General features: G+C 30.8%; 2 protein-coding genes across 2 annotated transcripts; both read right to left on the reverse strand.

Annotated features, from left to right (window-relative positions):
• Positions 1-6,587: 6,587 nt before the first annotated feature.
• Positions 6,588-7,127, reverse strand: LOC101492570 (uncharacterized). Its single transcript, XM_004504467.2, has one exon. The coding sequence runs from the start codon at positions 7,125-7,127 to the stop codon at positions 6,588-6,590; it is 540 nt and encodes a 179-aa protein (XP_004504524.2).
• Positions 7,128-10,716: 3,589 nt separating this feature from the next.
• LOC101492901 (protein HOTHEAD-like) lies at positions 10,717-11,542 on the reverse strand. The gene is made up of 2 exons (XM_073367327.1): positions 11,327-11,542; positions 10,717-11,091 (listed from the first exon to the last, which is right to left on the reverse strand). Exons 1-2 carry the CDS (start codon positions 11,489-11,491, stop codon positions 10,717-10,719), a joined length of 540 nt encoding a protein of 179 aa, XP_073223428.1. The 5' UTR covers positions 11,492-11,542.
• Between the last annotated feature and the right edge of the window lie 1,753 nt (positions 11,543-13,295).

A 13,295-nucleotide genomic window follows, 5' to 3' on the forward strand; every position in this document is an offset into this window, starting at 1 on the left:
GTTGCAAGACATAGTTCTCTATATAGTGAAGCTAAAACGGCTGAACCCCAACTATATTGGGATGCTTTTTGTAAATCTCCTAACAGTGAAAGATATTTTAAATGTACCCGGTTGTTGGATTTGTCAGGCATCAATAACCCTCCAATCATACGTAGGATGTATGCTCGACAAGATGCTTGTTTTTCTAATACAGATGCATTTTCATCAACATCGTCAAACGTATCCTTGAGCCACTTTAATTTAATAGAGTTACCTTTTGTTGCTCCTTGAGGTGGGATATTTCCTAAGTAATCTTGACAAATTTCTTTAACGTTCACAAAATTTGAACCGCTAACAGGAAAACCAGAAACATTTAATCCTAAAATGTAGTATACATCTTCCAGAGTTATGGTGCACTCACCTACTGGAAGATGAAATGTGTGAGTTTCTGGTCTCCATCTCTTCACCATAGCAGTAATGAGACCAACATCTAGTTTATAATTTCCAAGTTTTACCACTTCACCGAAGCCAGCCTCTTGCAAATATGGTAGTATGGCTTCATTTGGTTTTTTATTGACGTTACCGTGACATTTCAGTTTATCCTTTAAGGGTGACTGAAATTAACAAAAATAAAATAAGTAATCAAATTGAAAAATACAATAAAATAAAATAAAATAAAATACAATAACAAAAAATAAAATAAAATAAAATAAAATATAATACAATACAATAAAATAAAATACAATAAAATATAATATAATACAATAAAATAAAATAAAATAAAATAAAATTCAATAAAATTAAATAAAATAACATAAAATAAAATAAAATAACATAAAATAAAATACAATAAAATAAAATAAAATTCAATAAAATTCAATAAAATTAAATAAAATAACATAAAATAAAATAAAATTCAATAAACTTACAAATGTTTTAATATATTGAATTTCAGCTCTATGATTCGTTGATAGTTCCATGATAAAAATAAAATATTTGATTAATAGATATATTTGAATGTAAGGAAGAGATGTGATAAAGAAGAAAAGTGAGGAAGTTGTGGTAAAATCGGAGGAGAAATGCTGAATTTATAGAGGTCGTACCCTCGGGCAACGAACTGATGAAGGTTTGTAGATGCCTTCAGGGGGTCGCTCCCTCAGGCTACGATTTCTACAGGGGGTCGCTCCCCCGGGCCACGACCTCGTGAAGGGGTCGCATCCCCAGGCCACGATCATGCATGGCTACCATTCGTATCAATCTCGTCCGTTGATTAAAAACTATCAACGGATATGGATGATCAATCCTTGTGACTTGTTTTCAACCAATGAAAACATTTTATTAAAATTTCAATCTCGTCCGTTGATTAAAAATTATCGACGAATGTGGATTGATCAATCCTTGTGACTTGTTTTCAACCAATGAAAACATTTTATTAAACTTTCAATCTCGTCCATTGATTAAAAATTATCGACGGATGTGGATGATCCAATCCTTGTGACTTGTTTTTAACCAATGAAAACATTTTATTAAACTTTCAATCTCGTCCATTGATTAAAAATTATCGACGGATGTGGATGATCCAATCTTGTGACTTGTTTTCAACCAATGAAAACATTTTATTAAAATTTCAAACACCTTATACCTTCTATAAATAGAAAACAAACTTACACAATCTCACCACACCTACTATCTCACTATATCTTTTCAACACAATCTCACAACATCTACAATCTCACTATATATATTCAACAATATATCACCAAACCTACTATCTCACTATATCTTTTCAACAATATCTCACCACACCTACTATCTCATGGCTTCTCAACAAGTAATTTGTATCATTTATTACAATGGTATAATTGTTGATGGAGTTGAAGGTAAAATATTCGTCAGCGATTATAAAAAAGCGTTCAAAGTACATTCGGGAAGCAACCTTGCTCGTCTAAAAAATGTCATTAAAAAAAAGTTACAGCTCGATTACAGAGTCACGATAACAGATATAGTTTATCGACACCTTGTGTTATTCGGTGAAAATACAACAAGGTTTGAACTGATGAAAGTTTGCGACGACGAAGATGTTGAGTTGATGTTTGATGTGTATGCACATTGGTCACAACTCGGCACCATCGAGTTATATGTTACCTTTGAGTCTGGTCCTCCATCAACAAACATTGATCAACCATCGGGCTCAAACATACATTATCAACCCGACTTATATTCTCCATCACAACACTATGCCCCATCACAACACTATGAATCATCACAACACTATTCTCCATCACAACACTATTCGCCATCACAACACTATGAACCATCACAACACTACGAACCATCACAACACTATGAACCATACTCTACCCAATTAGAACAAACTCATCCGCAAAGTTATCAACTCCAACGTCAATCTACTCCAACAAGTCCACAATGCGGTCTTCCCCTAAGTGATTCAAGTGAAGAGGATGAAACATATTTCGACGAATCATCTGATAATTCTGACGATGACATTGATGATATGGAAGCAGAAGATCAACATTTCCTACCCGACTTTAATCCACCATCTCACCTGAAGAGCATCAATTTAGATACTCAAGAGCGTTCAAGTGAATTTCATAAAATGCGGTCTTCCCCTAAGTGATTCAAGTGAAGAGGATGAAACATATTTCGACGAATCATCTGATAATTCTGACGATGACATTGATGATATGGAAGCAGAAGATCAACATTTCCTACCCGACTTTAATCCACCATCTCACCTGAAGAGCATCAATTTAGATACTCAAGAGCGTTCAAGTGAATTTCATAACTTGTTCATTAACGAAGTCCCAGCAGTAGATGGAACTCTTGAAGTTGGAATGAAGTTTCAAAACAAAGATGAATGGGTACATGCTATCAAACGTTACCATCTAAAACAATAATTGAATTTTGTGGTACAAAAATCAGATTTAGAAAGGTATGTTATTTGTTGTTCAAGTCCAAATTGTTTGTTTAGATGTAGAGCTTCAAAACGCAAAAAAAGTGAAATGTGGGTGATTGGTAACTTGAATTGCCTCATACATGCACAAATTATGCATTGTCACAAGATCATACGAAACTTGATTCTAACATGATATGTGCTAGCATAATGCAAGTTGTGAAAACGGACCCTTCAATAAAAGTGAAGGTCATTATTGCTGAGATTCAAGCTTTACACAACTACACAGTTACTTATAGAAAGGCTTGGATTGGAAAAAATAAAGCGATCGAACAAATTTATGGCAATTGGGAAGAGTCTTACAATCAACTACCACAATGGTTGTTGGTTATGCAAACATTTGCTATAGGAACCAAAATTGAAATGGAAACTATCCCAGCTTATCATGAAAATAGTTTGATAAATGGGATAAGGATCTTTCATAGACTATTTTGGGCTTTCGTTTCGTGCATATCTGCGTTTAAATTTTGCAAACCGATAGTACAAGTTGATGGAACTTGGTTGTACGATAAGTACAAGGGAACTCTATTGGTAGCAGTTGCACAAGATGGGGACGACAATGTAATTCCTATTGCTTATGCTCTTGTAGAAGGTGAGACAAAAGAAGGTTGGAGTTTCTTTTTGAGAAATTTGAGAAAATACGTCACTCCACAACCCAACATTTGTATGATTTCAGATAGACACGAATCGATTAAGAGTGCTTACAATGATCCGAATAATGGGTGGCAAGATCCTCCGTCAAAACATATGTTCTGCGTCCGGCATATTTCACAAAATTTTGCAAGGGAATTTAAGGACAATGCTTTGAAGAAAAAAGTTGTTTCTATGGGTAATAATTTCATTATTAATTTTCATAATTAGTGTAATTTTTAATAATTTCATTCCTAATTTATATCATTAGTGTAATAATGTTTTGTCTACTATTTCAATACAGGTTACTCGATCAATGATCCTACATATTGATACTACCGCAGAGAAATCGGCATAGTAAACCGGAGGCTTTGAAATGGTTAGACAACATACCTCGACAAGATTGGATTCAAGCACTCGATGGAGGTAGCCGTTGGGGTCAGATGACAACCAACCTTGTGGAGTCGATTAATAGAGTATTAAAAGGCACGCGCAACCTTCCCATCACTGCTTTGGTCCAATCAACTTATTTTAAAACAGGGACACTGTTTCCAACCATGGGAAAACAACACGCATCAATTTTAACTTCTGGTCAGGTATACACAGAAACTTGCATAAAATTTATGAAATTGGAAATAAGTAAATCCAATAGTCATAGAGTTGATAGTTTGATCGGAGCAACCATACTTTCATGGTCCACGAGACAATAGTTCCAAGGGAAGGGCGACCAATTGGTCACTTCAGTGTAAACCTTCCTAACAAGTGGTGCGATTGTGGAAAATATCAAGCTAAACATATGCCTTGTTCACATGTCATAGCAGCATGTTCTAGCATTAAATATGATTATTGGAGTCTTATACCTGATGTGTACAAGGAAGAAACGGTATTAAAAGTCTACGACAAAGCCTTCCCACCCATACCAAACAAAGGATATTGGCCACAATATGAAGGTATTAAGTTGTGTCACAATCCACTAATGCGGAGAGTCAAGAAAGGTCGGCCAAAGAACAAGCGCATTAGAACAGAAATGGATACTACAGAAAGAGTACGCAAAAAATGTGGATTATGTAGGGTATCTGGTCATACTAGGAAACATTGTCCAAACGCTGCGAGCACATCAACTCAAATTTGATGTATCATTTTTTTTTAATTTATGTTCTTTGAAATTTATAATTTAATTTACTATTTTAATTATAATAATTTTTAATTATAGCAATTTTTAATAATAATAACAATAATAATAATTAATAATAATTATTATTTTTAATTTAATTTTAATAATTTTTAATCATAACAATTTTTAATAATAATAACAATAATAATAATTAATAATAATAATAATTATAATTATAATAATAATTATTTTTAATTTAATTTTAATAATTTTTAATTATAACAATTTTAAATAATAATAAGATTAATAATAACTATAATAATAATTAATAATAATTATTATTTTTAATTTAATTTTAATAATTTTTAATTATAACAATTTTTAATAATAATAACACTAATAATAATTAATAATAATAATAATAATAATAATTTATTAATGTAGTATTATTATTATTAATTATAAATTTATTATTTAATATAATTATTTATTAATTTAAATATTTATTAAAATATTAACAATTAATTAAAACAAAAAAACGAATTAATTTTTTTTTTAAAACCCTTTGGGAGGTCGCATCCCCGGCCAACAACCTCCTACTAGCGGAAAAAATTGGCTCTTTGAGATGTCGCTCCCCAGGGAGAGTTTTCCTGGTACCCCTAAAAAATAAGGCATTTTGGCAAACGTTTTTGAAAGTAGGACATTTTGGTGAAATTTTCTGAAAAGTGGGATATATGGGTAAAAAATCCGCAGGTAGCACCCCTAGAAAATGATACCCTACTGTGCCCAAAAAGTAGGACATTTTAGTATACAGTCTTCAAAGTAGGGTATTTTGGTTAAAAAAATTTAAAAAAAAGGATATTACAGTAAAAATCCAAAATTTGTTGGAATTGGAATATAGGTCATGCCAATAATGTACCTTACCTAAATTTCATCGAAATTAATTCTCTTTTGATGATTTAAATACCAATCTATAACTCTATATTTTAATCAATATTACAATTCAAATTCTTTTTAAGGGCCAAGACGTTGAAGTACTAGCTTCAAGTCAAACTTAATTGATTTTGAAGCTTGAATTGATTTTTCCCCGATGAAACCAAACTTTCAATTTTTGAATGAAATTAACTTATATAAGTTGCAAACGCACAAATAGATCGTGCAACTGAGTTTCCACTCGAGCACTAAACAAATTTAGAGAGAGATAGAGAAAGAGAGAGTTTGTTAGAACTTCCCATATGTACATTATATTCAAGTTTTATTCTCATTTGATGATTTTAATACTAATTTATAATTATATATTTTAATTAAATATGTAAATTCAAAATCTTATTAAGTGCGAATTAGCTTTAAATATTAGCTTCAAATCAAAATTAATTGCTTTTAAGGCTTGAATTGATTTTTCACCATTGAAATCATACACTCAATTTTTCAATGAAAATAAGTTGTGGCGTTGCAAACACACCTATAGGTCGTGTAATTGAATTTTCAAACAACCACTAAATAGATTTAGAGAGAGATAGACTGATTTTGTTGGAACGTGGATCATACCAATAAAGTACCATACCTAAATTCCATTCAAGTTAACTCTCATTTGACGATTCAACTGCCAATTTATAATTGTATATGACGATTCAACTGCCAATTTATAATTGTATATTTTAATAAAATATTAAAATTCAAATTACTTTTAAGAGTCAATATGCTTGAAATACTAACTTCAAATAAAACTTAGTGGGTTTGGAGGTTTAAATTGGCTTATATATATGTAACCAAACATTGACCGATACTATAAACATTATAGCGCATCATAATACTCATTCAAATTTAATTCAAATTTACTAAGAAAAATCGAAATACGAGCCATCTTAACAACAAAAATGACGATTGATCTCATTGTGGAAGATGGTTTGTGGCTAAATATGCAACAAAACTAAGAAATTTCATTTCATTATTCAATGTAGAAATAGAAGAACTAATATCTATCTTTTCACTATCCAAGAGACGTTGGCATGTGTCAGGTCCATCGCCAGCAACTTTAGCATCATAGTTTGCAATTTGAGGATCTGTAACTAACTCACCCAACGAACCTTTAAACGAATAAACCAACAAATTGTAATCATTAGTTGCACATTCTTTAATGGCATCAGATAAAGGGTATTTGTTCAACAAACTTTTGAGATAATTTTGAGCTTTTGTGGACTTATCTATTGCCATTTCTAAGAATAATTTGCAAAGGGTAATATAGTCTTTGGCTAAAGTTATTTGTCGGTTGTCTTCAAAAAGATTCAAGCAACGTTGTACGTCGTCGTTTTCGCCAGCATCTTTGCATACAACTTCATACAATTTTGGAGTTGATGTTTGTGAAATGACATGAGGAATAAAGATCAATAAAATGGTGAACAATAAGGATAAATGTGTGGAGGAATTCATTCTTTTGTTGGTTTGTGATGGATTATGAAATTCATATTTGGGATCTTAATTTATAGACATTATAGAATCCTTGATCAATTAACCATTTTTTCTATATTTTAAAAAATAACCATTTTGGGTATTTAATTATAATAGTCAAAATGATTTGAATAAAAACATGAATTATAATTTGAAACCATTTAATATTGTTGATTTAAATAATATAATTCTCTCGAACTTTAATTTTGCAACTTTTAAGTTTTACTTAATTTAAATAAATATTAATTATAATACTCATTCAATTTAAAAATTTCTAGATAAAGAATTACTATATAAAAATATCCTTATTTTATAAAAGATAAATAAATTAATAATTCAGTTATTTTTTTATATAATAATAGAGAGGTAAATATGCCCCAAATTGATAATATTATAAAAAGATATTGAACCCATTTTAATAAATATTATAGAAAAATAAAATTTATATAATATTATTGTAAATGTTGCAAAAAGTTAAAGGCAATCAACCCATGAATCATAATTGCTTACAGAACTCATAATTTCTCAAATTTACTTACGTGAAACTCTAAATTACTAGAAGTGAATCAATTTTTCGAAGTGCAAAAACTTAAGTTTGGAAGAACTTGATCAACACTTTTTAATATAATTTTTATACACTCTAAATTTTTATACCTTAGATAATATGTGTATTAGTAGTAAAGTATAATATCTTATTTTGTAAGCTTAGAATAAATAGATTGGTCTACTGAAGTAGAGTGTCTAATCCTCTACTACAAGCATACACGTTTCTCCCTTCAACAAACGTTCTTTCAAGTCTTTTCATTTTCCTTTAGATTGATGGATTTCCAACCTCATACACAACTTCTAGAGGGTTTGCTTGTGGTGAGGAGCCATGAAAGGGTGGACGTTGAACTTAGAGAATATAATTGGATGCATGGCTCAAATCCCATGGACAAGTCATATTTGACTAATTTATAATATCTATTGGTGGATTATTAATAGGTTACTTGAGCTTGGGTACCGCCCGAAAGTAGATCAAAAGTGGAAAAAAAAAATGTACATCTTTCCCTTGGGGATTAGTATGAGTTGTTGGAGTGAAACCATATGGGTAACCAAGAATTTATTTGATATCCTATTTTCTTTGAAAGATTGTCATGCTTTGTGGAATTTTCAAGATTTTGGCTATTTTCTTTCTCAATTGATTCACTTCTTTAAAAGTATTTGTTAATATCAATTATAAAAATAAATACTCAAAGATCTCTTAAAAATGGATGTGGTATGCAATCCTGATTTACAAAAACAATAAATAAATAAATAAAATGAAGTATGGATGATTATGATATGGAACAAATTTATTCTAATTTGAGTAAAGAAAATGTATAATGATAAAAAAATTATAATAATAACAACACAAATATTAAAGGAAGTAAAAAAATACTAAAGAAATAATTTAAAGGGTGATATATTACTAATTTCATTGATAATGTTAGCTTTGAATTTTAAAAATACACAACTAAGTCGTTAATCGTCGTGATCGGATTATCTGTAATAAGGAGTTGTCATTAATTATAATGAAATTAAGATAAAAATTGGATAAACATAAAAATAATTATCTTAAAAAGAAATTAAATTTAAATTTTTTTACAAGTACGAAATATATAATAAAGAATAAATTTTTTTTAATTATTATTTTTGGTCCGATGTATCTCTTTGTGTAATTGGAAAATAAAAACACAATTAATTGTTGCAAAAAAAATTGTAGATTGGTCAATTTTTTTTAATTTAAAATTAAATTTTAGATCACGAATAGGCAATAAAATAACGTAAGAGAGATAAAAGGGAAAATAATCATACTTGTAAATATCATTTAAACTAATTTGTTACTGATAATTGTTTTAAATTTAATTAATTCATTTTTTATCACAAAGGCATTCTCATGATTATTAGGGTAAAATATAAAAGTTCTTTTTAATTTTTTTAAAACTTACCTTTATGAAATAAATTTCAATTAAAATTATCTTAATTAAAAAATCAAATCAATTTACTACCTAATTGACGATATTCAAATCAAACAATAAAATAACAAAATATTTCCTTTATTTTTTTTTTTATAAATATTGACGCCCGCATGTTTATTTTTACTAAAACAATATAACGAGGATGCATTAACATTTAATTGTGAAATCACTCTTAGTATTATTAGATGTCATTATTTTTAGTTTGTTTTTTTGGGTATTTTCTAGGTTATCTTTGTAGATTTGTGGTAATTATTTATCAACCAATAAAAATTGGTCTAATAATTTTTTTTAAGGAAAAATAAGTTGTAACTATCATAAATTTATTTATGTGACTAATTTTTATTGATTGATGGATAATTTTCAACAAATCTTCAAAGGTAACTTAAAGCTAATTTTTATTTTAGTTTAACAATCATACCATTTCGGTATTCAAAATTTAAAAGGACCAAGTAACCTTTTTTAGGTTAACTTTTAGTGATATTTTATCATGTATTAGAGATTAATTTGAACAATATTTAAGACTCTTAAATGAACAATTTGAATATAAAATTGTAAAGAATAAATTTCACTTAGTGGATGTTCCACGTTAGGATTGGATCATAGCTCGCACAAGTTGAGGCTCTCAAAATAGCCGACGCTAGGTTATTTTTAAATTTTTTTATATTATTTGTAAAATCAGATTGTAAAATTAAAAAGATTGCGTTTTGAAATAACCCTTCTCTGAATTCCTACGTTTTGAACCCTTTTCTGAATCCCTAAGTTTTGAACCCTTCATACATACATTGAACTCTACGTTTTGAACCCTTCTCTCACACTTGAATCCTACATTTAGAATCCATCACTGATTCTCATTCCTCTCAATGCCGTGAGTATCGCCGCCGAACATGTGACCTCTCGAATCTGTCACCTTCACTCTCAGAGTCGTCATTGTCCCTTTCTCGAACTCCGTCACCGTCAATCTCAGAGTCGCCGTTCGGTGTTCCCGCCACGCTGTCATATGTGGTCGATTCTCAATGTAAGTGTCACTGTCTCACTCTTAGTGTAGCCATTTTGGTTTTATTGCATTTCAGTTGTGTATTCTTGTTTAGGTTTTATGGCATTTCAGAGGTTTTATGGCATTTCAGAGGTTTTATGGCATTTCAGTGTTGTATTGTTGTTTGGCCAAATTAATTTGTATTCTTAGCCTTGACATTGTAGGAGCACAGTAGTAGAATCAATTTGTATTCTTGTGTATTTGTTTGTATTCTTCTCCCTGGCCAATAGTAGAATCAGTTAACAGTGACAAGCATAATAATATTTAGAAATGCAAATGGCAGTGATTTTGATATACAAGCTCTGAAGTGTAGCTTTTCGAATGGTGATTTTGTTAGTCTCACAAAAAATTCAAGCATGCAGTTTGTGAAGTTTGTGAATTATGTGTTAGTCTGACTCTAATTCAAGCATGCAGTTTGTGAAAATTCAAGCATGCAGTTTGTGAAATTCAAGCATGCAGTTTGTGAAGTTTGTGATTTTGTTAGTCTCACAAAAAATTCAAGCATGTTAGTCTGACTCTAATTTCTTTTTCTTCCGAATTATGTGTAGTTTGTGAAGTGTTTTGACTGGACTACTTTAATTGCCAATCTGATCCCCTCGACGCAACGTTGAAGATCATATGGATGACTTAAGTAGTTGAAGGTAACGCTAGGATTTTCATCCACATTGGTGCTGTTCAACTTGAGCTCACCTACTGACCAAGCACTTGCAACTTTTGACAAGACAAATCCTCCCTTGAATGCTTCGTCCGATACATCTCGCTTGTTCTTCACATAATCTTTAACAGCTTCTAATGATCTTTGCTTTGGAGGAATTGTGGAAAGTTGTCCAATTTGATTTATATCATGTAAAAATGAAAATTTACTTCTGATGGTAGCACTTCTTGATAGTTGCTCATCTACTATGCACAATTCCTGATCATGTTTTCATCATCCTCTTATTGTTCTAGGAGCCATATATGTTTGAATTTTCAAATTAAAAATTTCTTGTATATCTTTTTATATACTATATTTCTCTGTTTTCATTTTTCTGTTTCTTGATTTTAATATAATTTGTAAATTCATTGAAATATTGCATACCTCAGCTGACATGATACCATGATGACAGTGAATGCTGCTATTAGATTGACTAAAATCTTTTTAGTGATACCAACAATTTCATGAGTGAATGATAAACAGACCTATTAAAAGGAACAAAAAATGTGTTCATTGGATTATCTACCATTCCTTTCCCAACAAAAGGATTGTCAAGGACCACTGAGATGTTCAATTTATGGAGTTCATCTTTAGGCCCAATTCCACTTAGCAATAGCATTTGAGGAGTCCCAATTTCCCTACTTGACAATATCACTTCACTATGCCTATCATTTTCCAGCATTGGCTTCCCATTTTCATCCTTAAAAATCACCCCTACAACTTTTGGTGTTTTACTTACAACACCATCCTTAAAAATTCTGTTTTTGGATGTTAGTTTTTTCATGCTCAATTATGTCAATTCTGTTAGGTTTTTTATAATTCTGTTTTCATGCTCACTGCTGTCAATTCTGTTAGGTTTTTAGATGTTAGGTTTTATAAATTCTGTTTTTGCTTCATAATTCACTTTTATATTTATTAATTTACTAAAGGGATATATGAAATCATAAAATGTTAATAAATTCGTCTCTCTATCTTGTGGTTGTCAAATGCATTCTTGTTAGTATTTGCACAATTTGTGAATAGGTTTATATATCGATAATTTTGTTGTTTATTTATCTCTATAATTTTATAACTTATAGGTTCATGAGTTTATTTATCTATATAATTTTTCAAATTTATAGGTTCACGAGTTTATTTAGGTTCAGTTGTTTTTCAAACTTATGTAGTGATTGACAAGTTAAGTTTTAGTCTTATAGTAAATGGATCGTACTTGGATGTACAGTAGGGTACATTAAAATAGACGCAAATTGATAGAGGAGTATGTTAGTGGTGTTACAGATTTTGAGAAGTGGGCTTTAAACCAACCGATTTGTATATCTAAGGGAGGGATAAGGTGTTCGTGTATAAAATGGAAGTGTATGAAGATATCTGCAGCAACTACTGTTAGACTTTCACTTGTACCGGGATGGATTTCAACCAGATTATTGGATTTGGACTGAACACGGAGAAGTGAAGCCAATGGTTGAAACAAGGGGAGGTTCGACTAGTTATAGGATTGTGCATCACGACGACCAATTTAATGCAATGGATGAAATGGTGTTTGATGCTTTTAGGCCTTATCGAGATGTCCTTGATGTGAACACTAACATGGAAAATGACACATTTGCTGAGGATGAGTTGCCTAACGAAGATGCAAAATGATTTTATGACAAGTTGATATCCACCAACAAGCCCATGTACGAGGGGGCTACCCAATCAATGTTATCAATATGTGTTCAACTTCTAGCAATTAGGTCTAATTGGCATGTTCCACAAAAAGGTATAGATTTTGTTACAAAAATGCTTAAATGTGTATGTCCAGTGGAAACATGCTTGCCCGATAACTATTACTAAGCAACACAATTGGTGTCAAATTTAGGGTTTAAGGTTGAGAAGATTGACTGTTGTAAGAAACGATGTATGTTATATTACAAGGATGATAACAAGTTATCTGAGTGAAAAATTTGTCATTCTCCTAGGTTCATTCCACGTAGGACTGGTATGGGAAAATACAAAGATGTTCCAGCAAAAAGAATGTTTTATTTCCCTATTATTCCTAGATACAAAGATTGTATGCATCAATTGAGTCTGTAGCTGAAGTGAGATGGCATCGCGAGAATAAAAAGAGTTCAAACGTCCTTCGCCATCCGTATGATGGAAAAGCGTGGAAACATTTTGATGATGTTTATCCTGACTTTGCTAGTGACCATAGAAATGTAAGGCTGGGTCTATGTTCATATGGATTTACTCCTTATATTCAAGCATCTGCTTCTCCATACTCCTATTGGCCAGTTATACTCACTCCATACAATCTTCCCCCTTAAATGTGCATGACCAAACCATATTTATTTTTGACTTGTCTTATACTTGGACCTTCTAATCCCAAAAAAAATATAGATGTCTACTTGCAACCATTGATTGATGATTTGCAACGATTGTGGTCC

Source organism: Cicer arietinum, chromosome 4 (assembly GCF_000331145.2).
Source record: "Cicer arietinum cultivar CDC Frontier isolate Library 1 chromosome 4, Cicar.CDCFrontier_v2.0, whole genome shotgun sequence".
Classification (NCBI taxonomy): Eukaryota; Viridiplantae; Streptophyta; class Magnoliopsida; order Fabales; family Fabaceae; genus Cicer; species Cicer arietinum.